This window comes from Crassostrea angulata, chromosome 6 (assembly GCF_025612915.1).
Source record: "Crassostrea angulata isolate pt1a10 chromosome 6, ASM2561291v2, whole genome shotgun sequence".
Taxonomy (NCBI): domain Eukaryota; kingdom Metazoa; phylum Mollusca; class Bivalvia; order Ostreida; family Ostreidae; genus Magallana; species Magallana angulata.
In genome coordinates this window covers 2,331,475-2,350,751 of record NC_069116.1, presented here as the reverse complement: position 1 = coordinate 2,350,751, position 19,277 = coordinate 2,331,475, and the positions used below count along the sequence as shown (strand labels likewise).

At 36.9% G+C, this 19,277-nt stretch overlaps 2 protein-coding genes and 1 long non-coding RNA gene across 5 annotated transcripts; 2 read left to right on the top strand and 1 right to left on the bottom strand.

Annotated features, from left to right (window-relative positions):
* Positions 1-672: 672 nt before the first annotated feature.
* LOC128187172 (uncharacterized) lies at positions 673-3,001 on the top strand. Its single transcript, XR_008244040.1, has 2 exons — positions 673-2,193; positions 2,227-3,001. It is a non-coding gene; the product is annotated as an uncharacterized LOC128187172 (long non-coding RNA).
* On the bottom strand, positions 2,378-12,295 carry LOC128187171 (vesicle-associated membrane protein/synaptobrevin-binding protein-like). Of its 3 annotated transcripts, none has more exons than XM_052857418.1 (7): positions 12,137-12,295; positions 11,536-11,688; positions 11,157-11,263; positions 10,481-10,576; positions 8,872-8,949; positions 7,564-7,662; positions 2,378-3,593 (listed from the first exon to the last, which is right to left on the bottom strand). In XM_052857418.1, exons 1-7 carry the CDS (start codon positions 12,192-12,194, stop codon positions 3,423-3,425), a joined length of 762 nt encoding a protein of 253 aa, XP_052713378.1. In that variant the 5' UTR covers positions 12,195-12,295; the 3' UTR covers positions 2,378-3,422. The 3 variants fall into 3 exon arrangements, with proteins under 3 accessions (XP_052713378.1, XP_052713379.1, XP_052713380.1); XM_052857419.1 differs by having other exon boundaries at positions 8,902-8,949; XM_052857420.1 differs by lacking the exon at positions 8,872-8,949.
* A 359-nt stretch (positions 12,296-12,654) lies between these two features.
* On the top strand, positions 12,655-19,192 carry LOC128187170 (anaphase-promoting complex subunit 5-like). Its single transcript, XM_052857417.1, has 3 exons — positions 12,655-12,823; positions 15,286-15,344; positions 16,744-19,192. The coding sequence occupies exon 3, from the start codon at positions 16,755-16,757 to the stop codon at positions 19,101-19,103; it is 2,349 nt and encodes a 782-aa protein (XP_052713377.1). The 5' UTR covers positions 12,655-12,823; positions 15,286-15,344; positions 16,744-16,754; the 3' UTR covers positions 19,104-19,192.
* The last annotated feature ends 85 nt before the right edge of the window (positions 19,193-19,277 follow it).

The window sequence follows — 19,277 nt, the reverse complement described above, 5'->3', positions numbered from 1 at the left end:
TAACAAATAATGTCGATGTAATTAGTCTTTATTTTAATATTTTCAACTTTAAATCTGAGACCTAGCGGCTAACCTAGAGCTAGATATCTCCGACCTGGCGGCTAGGCTAGTTGCTACGATCTTGAACGCAGCCCAGATGTTGCAACAAAACCTCGTAATAATGATAATGCATTTTGTTCGTCGGTCACGTTTTTGATATCAATAATGCTATTAATAAATTTTTAAAATAGTATGAATCACTAAAAATTCAATGCGGATGAGAGTTCATCATGTTTGAATTTTTTAGAATAAGTTTAAAATCCCATGCACGTTTCAAGTCATGAAAAACACAACCAAACGCACCAACCAACTGCCCTACACTATTATTCAAAAAATATTACAAAAGGAAAGTTATTATTATAGCTTATTTAATCACAATGTGCGTACACTTCATTTTCTCGTTTTGTACTTTATTAGGCTAATTAAATGCAATGATTTCGTTGATATACATTAGTAAGAATGATATCAAATAATTAAGCAAACTTTTGATACTAATCATTCATAAAATATTAATAAATGATGCAAAGTAAGTAGTTTGTGTCGATTCTAGGTTTTCAACATCCAGGCTCTTTGACACATGATTTTCGCAAATTTTAATGATCATTATCAAACATCATATCGTACTTCTATAAAAAAGGATCACTAGTATTTTATTTATTTATGACTGTGGAATTATGTTTTTCAAAGAAAATACTATTAATATTTTCTTGATGAAAATTTTGTCAATATGATGTTTCAAGCATGTATATTGATGTATGTGTATTATTTTGGGTATTATACATATAAACTGGCACTGTCGTGTTACCTGTCTACAGATTGAATACAAAAGGTGTGTATAAACCATTAAAAAAATACATTCAGTGGCCGAGTGTATTTAAAACAAATATCGTTTCAAGTAAATATTCAATTTCTGACAATATTCTCCGAGTATACACAAGATACTGGCCGTGTTGGGTGTGTCTGTACTACGCCTTTCCAACAAAGAGTTACCGGCCCCTTTGATACAGAGCCAGACTTGGAGTCGGGAAATGTGACGTTCTTACATATGTAAATTCTAGTCAGAGCAGATTATAACAGAGTCAAACGTAACTTTCTTCAATATCTGAACACGATGCTACGTTTAACATCAATTTGTATATTTCCGTTTTAAACTTTGTCTACAGATCTTTTGTATTAATTACCTTTGAAGTTTATTGTTTCTCAAGTACAACTCAGTGGATGAGTGCGTTCAATTCTTTCCCATTTGAAATGCACTTGACAGAATGCATCTTGAGAGGATGCTTTGAGTGAAGGGCAGGGTCGTGCCTCGTTAATCACTAGACATTAGTTGATACCCACTAAAGATGCCGATCACTTCACCGTACGCCTGTACCCAGCATAAAATGTTTGTCACGTCATTACTGTCTCAGCAAGAAGTCTAGGTCATTAAAAGTAGTAAGACAGCATTGAACAGGCGAGCGCTCCAGTACTACATATTACAGGGAAAGGAAGATAACTCTCCTTGTCGATGACTAGTCAGGATTCACAAAACAAGCTACACTTCAGTATGTGAATTTTAATGAGAAATTTGGCAGCTTTTACATCTACTGTTTCATACTTTCCAAACTTTAGACAGGGTTCATTCACTGCCCAGTTCTACATAGGATGATGATTTGCGTGCTTACATATGATAAATGAGACAGGGTCAACCATTACCTCACTTCACCCTTGAACTGTGTGCCTTCAGATAAATATACGAGCTTAGTACTTTTATAAAAAATGACGCTAATTGATACATGTATAGCAAGATATATACAACAAATAACTTAATACACAATGTGGCATACGTCTGTACACTTCACGGTTCTCCGTCAGTCTGGGGTATCGCCAAACCACACTACAAACAACCTCTACTGTCACCTGTAAACATTTATGTCTGACAGTAGATAAACGTCAGCTGATCCCTGTGGAACTTGGTCTACAAGCACACACGATAGGTACAGGCTAAGTACACCATATGGTTGTGATGTTACCAAATGCCAAAAGAAACTAAACATCAAAAATACTGCAACAAAAAGTTAACCAATCACAATGCATATTGCAATGACAGGTTAACCATTCACAATGCATATTGCTACAACAAGTCAACCAATCATATTGCATACTGCAAGACAGGTCAACCAATCATATTGCATATTGAAATGACAGGTCAACCAATCAAAAGGCTTGCTGCACAACAAGGTCAAAAGTACAAGTAGTAAATGTGACACACTTCAGCCTAATGACTGTCAGACCGAGACTACAACCGAAGATCTCAGGCTGGCAAGCTTAGAGTTGATTGGAAGACACATGCACTTAATATCTGTCCAATCTCTCAATTTATTGTAAATATTACAATGGTTAGTTGTCTATTCTTTGTTTACAATCAACTGGTTTACTTTGCTTTCAGAAAAGAATACACATTCATTTACATGTACATTATGAAATATGCCACCAATTCCCACATACAGATGATGAGATAATCAAATATGACAAGATTTGTTGTTAAAAAAAACCCTGGACAGGTATTTGTATTTGTACAATTATTCTTTGGATGACATTCTTAAACCTTGCAGTTTGTGAATAAAAAATAAGTCTCAATTTGCCCAACACTCAGTAAAAACATTATTGAGCAGCAAATCATTCAACAAAAAAGAATAAATAACATTTGCAAGGAAACCCCTTCTCTTGGACTAACTCCTCTTAACTACTGTATAGATATGGATAAAATAACAAGATTGTATATAACATGTTATGGTCACTGAATGGGGTGGGGGGGATAACCTATAATAAACTATCAGTGACCTCCTACTAAATTCTGTCAACGAGTTTAAATTACAAGTCAGTAAACAATATCAACATGCATCTACTTGGCAAACAATAACATTGCACACTCAGGTTCAGCCAGAGAAATGGTGATTTCAGTCTTACATGCTGACACACGTCGAACATTATGATACAGTTTATTGCATCAACAAAAGTCAATTCATCACACATCAGTTGAATAAAAGACTTGTTTTACATGTTTCTCTTTTCTGTTTGAAAAAAATGTATCCAGTGCACATTCTGACAAATAAATCAGCATTCCATATATATAAATCAGTAAAATGCAAATTTAACAAATAAGTCGGAATCAATCAAAACAAATTGGTACCAAAACTGAAATCTTCTGCTGTATGATATCAACTATTACAATAACACTGAACAAATATCTGGCATAAATTTCAGTTGAACCTTAAAAAACCTTACATAGAGAAAAAGCGATTCATATCTGGGGGTAGAACAAGTCCTCTCTTTATCAAAGTCAGTCTCTCCACAACTCTCAATGTCCGTCTACACACTAACTTGTTTGGATGTCTTTAGTCTCAGAAAATGAATTTTCCAATGATAAGTCCTAAAATAAATGCGATGATGAGATAGACTATGGGTGGTAAGTTGGGTACGGCCTGGGGGGCGGGGGCGGGGCCACTGGAGGATGTGGGTGAAGACGACACAGTGTCACTGATTGCGACCTTCCTCAGCCGAACTTCCGACTCCTGAAAAACAGAAAGTCACAATTAGACAATATTCCCACATATACAAAAAACACCCCAATCAACATCACACTCTATACAACATATACACAGTAAGCAGAAATCACACAGTTAACCAGCAAGCACATTCAGACACTCTACCAACATGACAGTTAACAGAGTGCCACATTCAGACACTCTACCAACATGACAGTTAACAGAGTGCCACATTCAGACACTCTACCAACATGACAGTTAACAGAGTACCAAAATCAGACACTCTACCAACATGACAGTTAACAGAGTGCCACATTCATACACTCTACCAACATGACAGTTAACAGTGTACCACAATCAGACACTCTACCAACATGACAGTTAACAGAGTACCACAATCAGACACTCTACCAACATGACAGTTAACAGAGTACCCCAATCAGACACTCTACCAACATGACAGTTAACAGAGTACCACAATCAGACACTTTACCAACATGACAGTTAACAGAGTACCCCAATCAGACACTCTACCAACATGACAGTTAACAGAGTGCCACATTCAGACACTCTACCAACATGACAGTTAACAGAGTACAACAATCAGACACTCTACCAACATGACAGTTAACACAGTACCACATTCAGACACTCTACCAACATGACAGTTAACAGAGTACCACAATCAGACACTCTACCAACATGACAGTTAACACAGTACAACAATCAGACACTCTACCAACATGACAGTTAACATAGTGTCACAATCAGACACTCTACCAACATGACAGTTAACATAGTGTCACAATCAGACATTCTACCAACATGACAGTTAACAGAGTACCACAATCAGACACTCTACCAACCTGACAGTTAACAGAGTGCCACATTCAGACACTCTACCAACATGACAGTTAACAGAGTACCACAATCAGACACTCTACCAACATGACAGTTTACAGAGTACCACAATCAGACACTCTACCAACATGACAGTTTACAGAGTACCACAATCAGACACTCTACCAACATGACAGTTAACAGAGTACCACAATCAGACACTCTACCAACATGACAGTTAACATAGTGTCACAATCAGACACTCTACCAACATGACAGTTTACAGTGTACCACAATCAGACACTCTACCAACATGACAGTTAACAGAGTACCACAATCTGACACTCTACCAACATGACAGTTAACATAGTGTCACAATCAAACACTCTACCAACATGACAGTTAACATAGTACCACAATCAGACACTCTATCAACATGACAGTTAACATAGTGCCACAATCAGACACTCTACCAACATGACTATCAGACACTCTACCAACATGACAGTTTACAGTGTACCCCAATCAGACACTCTACCAATATGACAGTTAACAGAGTACCACAATCAGACACTCTACCAACATGACAGTTTACAGAGTACCACAATCAGACACTCTACCAACATGACAGTTAACAGAGTACCACAATCAGACACTCTACCAACATGACAGTTAACATAGTGTCACAATCAGACACTCTACCAACATGACAGTTTACAGTGTACCACAATCAGACACTCTACCAACATGACAGTTAACAGAGTACCACAATCAGACACTCTACCAACATGACAGTTAACATAGTGTCACAATCAAACACTCTACCAACATGACAGTTAACATAGTACCACAATCAGACACTCTATCAACATGACAGGTAACATAGTGCCACATTCAGACACTCTACCAACATGACAGTTAACAGAGAACCACATTCAGACACTCTACCAACATGACAGTTAACAGAGTACCACAATCAGACACTCTACCAACATGACAGTTTACAGAGTACCACAATCAGACACTCTACCAACATGACAGTTAACAGAGTACCACAATCAGACACTCTACCAACATGACAGTTAACATAGTGTCACAATCAGACACTCTACCAACATGACAGTTTACAGTGTACCACAATCAGACACTCTACCAACATGACAGTTAACAGAGTACCACAATCAGACACTCTACCAACATGACAGTTAACATAGTGTCACAATCAAACACTCTACCAACATGACAGTTAACATAGTACCACAATCAGACACTCTATCAACATGACAGTTAACATAGTGCCACAATCAGACACTCTACCAACATGACTATCAGACACTCTACCAACATGACAGTTTACAGTGTACCCCAATCAGACACTCTACCAATATGACAGTTAACAGAGTACCACAATCAGACACTCTACCAACATGACAGTTTACAGAGTACCACAATCAGACACTCTACCAACATGACAGTTAACAGAGTACCACAATCAGACACTCTACCAACATGACAGTTAACATAGTGTCACAATCAGACACTCTACCAACATGACAGTTTACAGTGTACCACAATCAGACACTCTACCAACATGACAGTTAACAGAGTACCACAATCAGACACTCTACCAACATGACAGTTAACATAGTGTCACAATCAAACACTCTACCAACATGACAGTTAACATAGTACCACAATCAGACACTCTATCAACATGACAGGTAACATAGTGCCACATTCAGACACTCTACCAACATGACAGTTAACAGAGAACCACATTCAGACACTCTACCAACATGACAGTTAACAGAGTACCACAATCAGACACTCTACAAAGATGACAGTTAACAGAGTACCACAATCAGACACTCTACCAACATGACTATCAGACACTCTACCAACATGACAGTTTACAGTGTACCACAATCAGACACTCTACCAACATGACAGTTAACATAGTGTCACAATCAGACACTCTACCAACATGACAGTTAACATAGTGTCACAATCAGACAATCTACCAACATGACAGTTAACATAGTACCACAATCAGACACTCTACCAACATGACAATTAACAGAGTACCACAATCAAACACTCTACCAACATGACAGTTAACAGAGTACCACAATCAGACAATCTACCAACATGACAGTTAACATAGTACCACAATCAGACACTCTACCAACATGACAGTTAACATAGTACCACAATCAGACACTCTACCAACATGACAGTTAACATAGTGCCACAATCAGACACTCTATCAACATGACTATCAGACACTCTACCAACATGACAGTTTACAGTGTACCCCAATCAGACACTCTACCAATATGACAGTTAACAGAGTACCACAATCAGACACTCTACCAACATGACAGTTAACAGAGTACCACTATCAGACACTCTACCAACATGACAGTTAACATAGTGTCACAATCAGACACTCTACCAACATGACAGTTTACAGTGTACCACAATCAGACACTCTACCAACATGACAGTTAACATAGTGTCACAATCAGACACTCTACCAACATGACAGTTAACATAGTGTTACAATCAGACACTCTACCAACATGACAGTTAACAGAGTACCACAATCAAACACTCTACCAACATGACAGTTAACAGAGTACCACAATCAGACAATCTACCAACATGACAGTTAACATAGTACCACAATCAGACACTCTACCAACATGACAGTTTACAGTGTACCACAATCAGACACTCTACCAACATGACAGTTAACATAGTGCCACAATCAGACACTCTACCAACATGACTATCAGACACTCTACCAACATGACAGTTTACAGTGTACCACAATCAGACACTCTACCAACATGACAGTTAACATAGTGTCACAATCAGACACTCTACCAACATGACAGTCAACAGAGTGTCACAATCAGACACTCTACCAACATGACAGTTTACAGTGTACCACAATCAGACACTCTACCAACATGACAGTTAACAGAGTGCCACAATCAGACACTCTACCAACATGACAGTTAACATAGTGCCACAATCAGACACTTGACTTAATAAGATCAATGTATATAAAGCACACAATCAACATCAGAAATCATCCAATACACGCACAGCTGGGCCTGATTGACGGGCCATTGAAAGGAACTATAGTTACCTTTAACTTTGCATTATCTTCAGTCAATCTCTTTATCTCAGCCTGCAGTCTCTGATAATCCTCATCCTTTTTTCCTGATTCTGAATCAACTATGGATGCCTGAAAGTGCACCATTTGGGAATTAATTAATATACATAATAAATTAAGCTTGCTTGTATTGTTCACTTTTTCTGTTGATATTGTGGGATGTGAATCAATTACCCCCCCCCCCCCTCCCCTTTTTAAAAATAATAAATACACAACTGGGTTTTTTTTTCATTGTTTTGGAGAAAGAAAAGTTGTGTCTAATATGTCCATATTCAGTGCATTTTATACAGAAAAATATCAATTTTTGGGGTCAGGATTTTCCACCCAAATTTTGGTTTTTGTTTTATACATATGCATGAATGCTTTAAACTTTACCAAATACATGTAGTAAAATCATTGCGACTTTAGATACATCATTTTTACTGAGTTCACAACTCAATTTAGATGAAATTTGACTTAAACTGAGCATAGATCTTTTTTAATGTGAAAGGAGAGAGACAGGTGATATTCTGCTTTTATATTTGTAATAATACTACTACACAATGTCATAGTCTTGGTTTTAAAAATACTTTAGAAATTTTGAAAACAAGAATATCTATAGAAGGGATTGCTTTGCATACAATAATATTCTACCGGAATTATTTATTTTCAAAGGATAGGAGTGCCAGTGTATGGTACCTTCTAACATTGATAAAGGATAGGAGTGCCAGTGTATGGTACCTTCTAACATTGATAAAGGATAGGAGTGCCAGTGTATGGTACCTTCTAACATTGATAAAGGATAGGAGTGCCAGTGTATGGTACCTTCTAACATTGATAAAGGATAGGAGTGCCAGTGTATGGTACCTTCTAACATTGATAAAGGATAGGAGTGCCAGTGTATGGTACCTTCTAACATTGATAAAGGATAGGAGTGCCAGTGTATGGTACCTTCTAACATTGATAAAGGATAGGAGTGCCAGTGTATGGTACCTTCTAACATTGATAAATCATACAGGGGTAAATCATTTGTGAAAGGTTTAATAACAAATTTATAACGTTTTAAATATTTTCTACAGGACAATTGTTTTAAGAGAAAGATTTCTTTTTGTACAAATATCTTGGGAGTAAATAACTGTACCGGTAAATGTAATGGTCTGATTTTAAAAAGAACTTGGTTTTTCTAAAGTTCCCAAGAATTTGCTCTACTGGGTCGTTAAATATAAAAAAAAGCAAGGAGGTCCACTGAAAACAAATGTGATTGCTGTCAGTATGTAAAGGATGTAGAAGTGAAATAAGTACATATGTGGGAGGTGAAGTTTCAAGCTGTACTTGTTTGACAGGCTTGCTGGAAGGTGGCTTATCTTCTGACTCTTTTACCTGCATAAAACAACAACATAAACATTATTAGTTTCACTGTCCATGTGTACAAAGTTTCATGAAAAGGTTTTTTCTTTTTTTTCAATGTTCTTAGAGGGATCAATGTTTTGATCTGGGGGAACAGTTTTGAAATACAAAATCACAGAAAATTAACTTTATCTTATGTTTTCATGCAGTGTTCATTAAAATACATAACAAGGTGACTAATTTTTGTTGATATTTGTACAAAGCATTGCTTTCATTGATTACCTAGAAAATTCACCAGTAAAATCTATCATGCATTCGTGCATTTAACCTTGCATTGCACTTAAAGCTGACATGAACTCATAAAAGCGTCTGGTCGCCATATTAGTTTTGATCGCTCCTCTACTTCCACTGGGGTATATATACCGGTCGAGAAAGTTACGGTCGGTTGCTTTCCGATCGAGGCATTCAGGTTACACGGACTTCTAAATGCATGAACTACATATTGTAGTAAAATCGTTGTAGTAAATAATAAAGGAAACAGCAGTCAATAAAATACAAAAAACATGTATATTTATTCTTTGAAAGAATTTCCAAGGTATCCGTACTATTTTGCACAAATAGTGCTGCCTTACTTCACATGCACATCGAACACGTATGTCGTTCATACAGAGTGCATAACGTCTGCATCTTTTTGAAAACCCCGGCGGCACTGCATCCAACACAGTAGATGAATGATAGTAAATCCAAGAAAGTAACAACGTAAAATCGTTTCCATCGGTTTCTACCAAAAAAATAATCCATGCGATCATTGACAATGCTCGATCTGCCACAATTTCTGATTGCGCATGTGCAATGTTATAACATACACAGGAAAACGGTCTACAATTATCGAGGATTTTTGAAGTATCTGTGTCTGGATTTCAGTTTGTCTTGTTTCGTCGTTCCTTGGATATTCCTTGCCAGTGCAGTTGTTGTCATATTATTTTTGTTCAAAACGCGTTTCTACACGTTTTTTCGTCCAAGGTAACGTGTTCGGGTGAATGAAATACCTGAATGCGGTGAAGCATGAATAGTGCTCTCGGCCTTATATAGGGGGTGTGTATCGATGAGCAGAACAATAGAAATCGACAACTAATATGGCGGTAGTCGGAGATAAAAGGGAAATAATGCGTATTTATGAATTCATGTCAGCTTTAAGTTTCTGTCAATAATCCAAACTCAATTTTGTTTGGGATAAAATCCTTTAAAGTTACAATGTTTCAAGGTCTGTATTTTATGGATTAAAATACTCTATTTATGTGTATATTCTCTTTCAAAATTTAAATGAAAACACTCTAAACCATATTTTCCACATTTACTTTTACGGTCCATGTCAAGATCATTTCCCTTTGATATGTGTTTAAAGAAATCTTTTTTTCTCTTGGTTCATTATTGTTTATACAGGAGATTAATCTTTATTACACTCTGAACAAGTAAAGCACAGTGTTTTTTTTAATAGGAATAGGTAAACTAAGTTATGGCATATGGAAAAGCTATCATTGGAATAGTGACTGTAGGCCTTCACCTTTACAACAGGGGCCTGACTACTGCTGTCAGCTGGCATCTCAAACACACACTTCAGTTTGGAGTCCATCAACATGTCTGGAGTTGCTTCTTTCCACTGAGAAAAAAAATGTCAGCCCATATCACAATTTGATACAGTTGAGTGAATTTTGAAATGTAATTTACGACAAAATCAAAATAATATTTGCTGATGTTAGTGATATATATAATAATGTATATGCAAAAATACTCATTTAGAACTAAATTTTTATTTAGAATTTTGTTAACAAAATTTAACAACAAAACTGAATTTCCAATTCATCTTTATATGGTTATTTGTCAAGTATGCAATTCGTCTAACTCTTTAAAGTATCCTAAATCACAACTTTATGGAATTTAATTCACACAAAAATGTCTACTTCTAACATATCAGCAACGATTTTACAAAAAAAATCAACACAATAACTCCAATTATTAATTCCAAAATATTCAGCAAGTATTTCACGTAACTTCAAGACATAAAATGTGAATTCAATGATTGTTGTACAGTAATAAAAGAGGCATTCTTTATACAAATAAAAGAAATAATTTGATGCTAAAGAGGCGGGGCAATCAGTTGTGGAAATTGTTTAATACGTATCCAGAATCAAACAAAATGTAGACTTTACATAATTGGTTACCATCTTGGAGACACTTACAAGCTGTTCTTGACTCTCGATAGGGCCATCTGGAGCAAACATGGTTTGAACCATAAACTTATGCTTATTCTTTTCTTGTGGGTCATAATCAAATGGTTGCAGCATAACTGAAATGACAAAAAATTCCAAACTTGTATGGCATAACAAACTTTTAAATAAATTAAATGGTATCATATATCAATATCTTAATTGAACAACAGTAATCATGAATATTCTTAATTGTTTAAAAACAGATATTTATTAATGAATCAACTGTCAAACTAACTTGCAATCAGTTACATTAACTTAATTCCTAAATGTTAATTTTACAACCTCTTCACAACAGTCATTCTTCCTTTAACAATAGCAGGCAGTAAAGTGAGGCTTTGACAAAACTTACCCGCTACACTGACTGACTGATTTGGCTCGATGATCCCACTGTTTGGACGAACACAATAACGCTTTGGTGCTGTAGTTTTCACTTTGAAACATACTCTCTTTTCTGATGGATTTGAAAGTTTCAGCTCAGCTGTGACCACATCCGTAAAAGGTCCTAAGAATAAAATCATACATGTTACACAATGCCTCACATGGCATGAGATGTCCTTCAGTTCATTAGAACCAATCAAAGAGATATCTCTGAACACATATTGAGTGGACTTATTTTTATTTATGACTGATTTACATACAACCAACTTTCATATTACATAAAACTTTGATAGTTCCATTCCTCTTGTAAAACATGAAGGTAAAGTTCTTGGAAAATAGTTGTGATCTTTGGAAAATAGCTGTGATCTGTTAATGTATTAGTTTTTAATAATCAATGTATTTAAAAAACCTCACACTAATGAAGAATGTTAGATAAACCCTAGAAGCATGAAAAGAACAGAAAATATCGTAGCATTTAACTCCCAATATTTCTCGTGTGGGATGGGGTCAAATATTGAAGCTTGACTAATGAACTTTCGCATTCGTTCATTCCTCAACACTGATTTGCCTACCTCTGAAGCGAAGTTCGCCATCTGGGGTTAATTTCAAAATCTGTTCTGTCTTCGCCATCCTTGATGCTGAAATGGCCACGTATAACTATAAGTAAGATGCAACAATTTTATTCTCCCTTGTCATCTGCCAGGACGATTCGTGTACTGAGCATGCGCAATGAGATAAATTAGAAAGTAATGATTTTCCACAAAACGAAAAAAGAGAAACCGTCCTTACCTTAAACCATAATAGGCCTACTCCGATATTTTTTTCGTATTGAAATCACTAAACAAATTTGATATTGCATTTATAAACCTTGTTCATCATGCCATGAATACCTACTGCAGTGCGACTTTTATCATGTTTATTATTATAAATTCAAAATTGTGGAGTATATATTTCAAACGAATTTATGGGAAAAATAAATTAAGCTTTAATTTTAAAAAAAATATCTTTTTACATCATATATGTTAATTCATATCTGATGTAACAAATATAACAGGTAATGATATCATTGTACATTTTAAGTCGGGTTCGAAGTTTCGAATGAAATAATTGGCAATTCGGGCGGCAATCGGCATGGGCCAACACACGAGGGAGCGGACAGCAGGGGTTGTTTTCTGTCTCATATGTACACAGTTAGGCGGCAAACGGGATACTGTTTTGATATTTCGAACATGACACAATTTTTGAAAACAGTCGAACAGGTAAATTTCATATTAAAGAAGACTTTAACACTGTTTAATGCACGTGTTCAAACGTTTTGTAGGTCAACCAAAAACGTGTTCGACCTCTCAGCAGGTTGGGAACAATTTCCTAATACTTTCAGATCGGGAGTATTTCGCTATAAAATGAATTTATTTTTTTCTTTTTTAAAACTGAACAATTAATTTCAAATAACTTCAAAAGTATTAAGAATGATTTGGATAATCTGTACATGTACACATGTACAGCACATGATGAACATCTTTGAGCTTGTCACTGATATAACTGATGGCTTCAATGATAGGACTGATGCTGTACTCAAAATATCCATGTTATGACAAAACTGTCAGAGGTCAGGTTCCAAGAGGTGGAAGCTCATGGTATGTAAGTTTCTTAAGATTAAGTTAAAAATGTTGAAGTAAAGTAATTTAAACTAATTAAGTTGTTATTACAAGAAAAATAAAAAAGTAGTAAATAAATACTAATAAGGCATATGTAGTGGTGTCAGTCAAGTGGTACATAGACCATCTGGATATCCAGTTTAACCAGAGTTTATGAAAAAGTAGAAAAATTACACTTAATCTGAAATGAATAACAGCAAAGACATTCATGCTGAAAGTAATGCTGATCTAGAACATGAAAGAAATGATACATAGTAGCGACAAAGAAACAGTAAAAACTTGGAATGGTTTTTATGGCGATGACAGAACTTAACAGTCTAGTCTTGACTTTGAAAATGAAGGTAACTCCGTTAGCCTGTCTCTTAGTATGGTCATTTAGAATTTGAGTTTAGATAAACGTAGCTTGTTTGATATTCATGTTTTTTGTGGAATAAATATGGACTCATTGTTTTCGGCTTGGGCTCATAGTTATGATTAAGAGGGGTCCCCTGGACCATAAAGACCAGTTTCAAAATGAATCACTGTATTAAGCTTCACATTTATCATTTGATAGATTTTCCTGTTGATTTTATGATATTCACAGCAAAGGATGAACAAATCTGAGCTTTCCACTGATAAAACTGTGATGGCTTCAATGATAGGACTGATGCTGTACTGACTAACAAAACATAAACAATGTTAAGAAGATTGACTATTCTTGAAAACATTTGTATTATTAGTACTTTGGGCATCACATAAGCCTTTAAAAGCTGAATATATATTCTCTTACCTCCTCCCCTTAAATGGTTTTCTATTAGTAAAAAGCAATGTTTGTTTTATACAGACTAAAGAATAAAAAAAAAAAGAGGCAGGGCAGTAGGTTACAGGCATTTAATTCAGAATTTTTTTGGATTTATAGTTTGTTGAGATTTCATAAAGAGAATCTGTTCAACTGTAGTGTGTCTTTCTATTGTTCAGAACTGCTCACTCTATGTTGCCTGTGATATCTCGGTGTTTTCACACAGACTGTAATCTACAATCTGTATGAACATGGACATTGTATGGCAGGGTTTGCAAAGAATTGGGAAATACTGATATTATCTTGGATGATGAGAAATACTGGACAGTGAATTTCCCAGCACTATTCTATGACTATCCTTCCCCCAAAATCATGCACAGACACATTCTTTCTATGGATATTTGAATATTTTCATTGGACCTTCAGCCCTAGTTAATGTTTGTTGAATTCAGCTCTCAGAGTTAAAGTACCCGGTAAAATGTTAAGCACAGAAAATGATGGGGTCACTGTCATTTGGCAGTGAACTCTTACACTGGAAGATTGGAATCATTATAGATATAAAAGACATTTCTACAGCACATGATGAACATCTCTGAGCTTTCCACTGATCTAACTGTGATGGCTTCAATGATAGGACTGATGCTGTATTTAGGGATGTTAAAGATTTAATATGCTGTCTACTTGTGTTTTAATGTATGAAGCTGCCAAACTGTAGCTTTACAGGAAAATTCAGTTTGACAAACCAGTTTTCCTGTAGAGCTGCAGATATGCTAGTGATATTTGGTACTAAGTCAGACTGCTGACTGGGGATATTAATCATCAAGATTTTTATTCTGTGACCAACATTATAAAAAAATATAAACTTGATAGTATAGTTTCTTATGAAAAAAATTAATTAGATAAAAACGACTGAATATGATAATTTTGTGCATGTATTCTAATTCAAAAGCATCATATTTTGGGAATGGCTTATTTGAAGTAACAAAAAATATTTAAGCAAAAATAAGGAGCTTTTTATCAGAGCAGCTGATTTTCAAGATATTAGGCTAAAAGCTTCTTGTACTGAGTGTAAAGGATTTAAAATGTACATCAGTGATTTGTTATGTAGTGGTCTATATTACCACCTTCACTTATCAGGGGTTTCTTAATATCTGCTTCTCTCATCAAGAGTAGCGGATCATAAACCCTTGGCTAACGAAGAAGCTATATCACACCATTCAATGTACATGATCAGGAACTTGTTAGTCTATTACTATGATACTAAGTTTGATTCCTTTAATTACAGTGTGATGACTGGTGCTGCACGGAAGTACAACTTACCTGATGACAGAAGGTGTTGAACGGGTAATTAGGGGCAATTGTTTGGGGATGAATATAGTGGAGGGGGCAGCACATGATGAAACTCTGTAGAGCTTTATCACTGATCAACTGTGATGGTTCAATGATAGGACTGATGCTGTCCCCTACTGCTTACTATATACCAATCTGTAGACTCAGGCATTGCACATCTGACAAATTATGATCTAAGAGATAAGCATTTTTTTATTGTCAATTTTGTGAACAGAATGGATTTTTCACATCAAAGTCCTCAAAAAGTAAAGGCAAGGAGTAAAAATATAGGCATCAATGTATTAATGATATACTAGACTTTGACCTGTGCGTGCACGGGTTGACATTGCATATCAGACATTTACGAAATAGGTACATCGACACACCTTATTATTGACATTTACATAACAAAGCCATAAGCCTACAATAATGCTATTAATTCCACTACACTTTCTTTAGTTTGAATAATCTAACTGTGTATTGGGTAAGGCCCTCGCCACAGTTAGAATGCCTCCCATATACCGGTAATGTAGAAGAAAATTGCAAAATCGCTCCGGAACGATTTTGGAGAAAATTAATGAAGTTGACTTGAAAAAAAACCCAATCAAATTCATCATAATAAACCTTTTATGAGACTGTAAATACCTTTTATCTAAAAATTTTAATCCATATAATGGAAGAATTCAACACTTTTTCACCAACGTAGTACACATATTTTCTTTGCTACAGAGACAATACACGGAACGCATTCTATCGTAAAACTGGGTCGTACTTTCATTTTTACGATATTCACTCTCCTAAGAAATATAATGTGAATTGTTTTGCATGTTATCAAATACTTTTTGTCATCACGATAACAAAAGTAAGTACATGTACTTAGCTGAAATGTGTATTTGTTATTTCATACTTTCTCTCATAAGAAATCATTCATACATTATATATGAACAGAATATATAGCAAATTTCCCATGAAAATTTACCCGTATTTGTATTATCATCTCTAAGTTTATTCATGCAAATATGATATTGTGTAAACATAAACTAAAGATCCCGTTAGCGTGAATGTATTGCGCAAGCGCAAGATTGTAAAATCCAAAAAATCCAGATGATTTCCGGGATTTTTTGAGGAATTTTCACTGATTATTAATTAGCGAAGCTTCACTGAAAAAAATTAAAAACAAATTGGTAATCTTCACGTACCAATGATGTTTTAAATATATAAAACAAAAGACAGTATTCTTCCGATTTATCGGTATTAAAGACCAGAAATTCGAGTCTATTATTTTAATATAGTAGTATAGATTAACAATTTAATTTAGAAAATATAGCAAAAGTAAGCTTGTATGCGTATTTATCTTAAATACCTTTCCCATTTAATCCTGACTAACACTGTTTTCCTATTTACTTCCTTTTAGTGGGACTAACAATGGCCGGTGTGGATTCCCAGACTGAGCTGTTGAGGTTTGGACCGGTTGGTAAGACAGGACCCACCCACAAGGAGCAGGTGACCCCCCACAAGATCTCCCTGCTGGTCCTGATCTACGAGTACTGTGAACTCAAAAAGAAGCAGAATCAACCGTTTATATTTGGACAGAGTAATACCCTGGATCCAGAGGAACGAATCTCGGAGAGTGAGAAGCGGGACTTCATGACCCTCATCCTTAAACTCCTCCAGAGTCCAGACTTGCCGCTCAAAGAATTGCTGAACCAGACTCAGAACATCCTCAAACCCAAGATATTTGACGAGTTCGTGGACAGACTTAAAGAGTTCTACGAGGAGGACGTTCTCCCGCTGATGGACTTTTTCCAGGAGCTTCACAGGATGTTGACGGAACCCATCACCCCAGAGATGCCAGTCATCAGCAGCAGTAGCTTGCTGGGTCTGTTCTTCCGCCGAATGATCCTCGTGTTTGATTCCCTGTCCTTCAGCCAAGTGACTATCCTCTACAATCAGTTCAAGCATTACTACGAAGAAGTGAACGGCCCTGCACAGATAGACGAAAGTGAAAACTTTGGTGGATCTCTGATGGACTCTATCACCAAGGAAACCGAGCGCCTGACATGCAGCGCCCTAGGGAGAGAGTCCAGTCACCTTGGGGGGACAAAATCGGAATCAGGAGGGTACTTCTCTCACAAACAGGCAGAGTATTTTATATCCAGACAAGGATTTCTCCTACAACACAATGAGAAAGAGGCTATGAGCCCTAAAGAACTGCAGACACAGATCTCCAATATGTTACAGTCTAATCCTGCCTTGGCCGAGGCCCACTTTCTGAGCTATATGAACAATCTCCGGGTGAAGGAATACTGTACAGCGGTCCATAATCTTTTTCATTGTTTTGACAGAAATACAAACTTTACGGATGTCAACCTTGCCAACAAAACGGTGGAGGAGGATGTGAGTCGTAGATACGCATCACTGAACTTGGCGGGTCTTCACTTTCGGTTCGGCCACAAGGAGGAAGCTTTAGCCGCATTACAGGAGGCGATACGCATGGCTCAGGAGACAAATGATCATGTCTGTCTGCAGCACGCCCTCAGCTGGCTCCACCGCATAGAAGACGCGGGAAACACAAGAACGGCCAGTCTGATAGCCCGGTCTGTGGACAAGAGTGAAGAAATGTCATTACCAAACATCACATCTCTCAGTGTGCAGGCATTAGCCAAGCATAATGCCTTCTTTACTGCTAGACCATCCAGTGTTATAGAGTACATGCTGAAAAGTGACATTCTGAATTGTCAACATTCTCAACCTCATTTTATGTGTGTAAGCTATGCTCAGAAAGCAGCATTGTGGCACATGTATGGGAAAAGGGAGAGTTCGTCCATGTGTAGCCAGTTGGTTCTGAATTTAGACACTTCAGAGGGTGGAATCTATCACAATGGGGAGTCTGTGTGCCTGGCTCTGTGCAATATAGCCAGGATATTCGCTGATGAAGGGAATTACGTGCTGGCATTAGAGGTCATAAACAATGCGAAACAACGGTTTCCTCCTCAAACCCAGCATGCTCACTTGTGGATGACTTATGAACAAGAAATCATGTTTGATAGATCTCTATTGAGTCAAAAAGATGAGCTTGCTTCCCAGGCCCTCACTGGTTTACAAGCCTTGGATGAAGATGAATACAAACTACGCTCTGGAATCTTCAAAAAGGAGAAAGGTGATGTCAGTACCGCCCTGTCTACATTGACCAGACTTAAAGAACATGTTACCACAAACTCACAGAAATTCAGTCCCGAGTTTCTGTGCCGGGTAATGCTTGCCCTTGCGGATCTATACATCCAGACCGGAAACCACATCTCTGCCACTTCTCAGATCTTGGAGTGCATCACAAAGTCGGAGGAGCATCACTTGGAGTACCTGCATTCCCTGGCGGCCGTGTATCTGGCGTTCGTCCAGCTACTGATGCGTCTCCCAGAGAAAGGTCTGTCTCTGCTGGACCAACACATGGTGACCGTCCTGTCCCACGGGAGCTGTCTGGACCGGGCCAGGACCCTGTACTGCTATGCCAGGTGCACCGTCGCTGATGGCAACAGACTGTCGGCCACAGATAGGAAGTCATCGCTGTTACAGGCCATTAATACCATGACTACCGTCATCGAGTTGTTCAAGAAGCTGGATGCTCACATGAGAGTGAAGGACGCCACCTACTACCTGGCCAGACTTTATCACGAGTTAGGATATACGGCTGAGCGTAACAAATGTGCCTACGAGTTTAAACAGCTTGACTCCCAGTTTCCCACTCACAGCCAGGGGACAGTCCTTAGACTGTGATGTGGAAGTTCTTGTTTTGTTTTGTCTTGTTTTTTTGTTGATGTTAACAATGAATATGATGAACCAGTTGAATTAAATTAATTACAGTATTTATTGTTTTATGTAATATGTGGTCGAAATTTTTATTACAGATGTAGTACTTTCTCCTCTCCGTTCAATTCAGCACTGACCTCT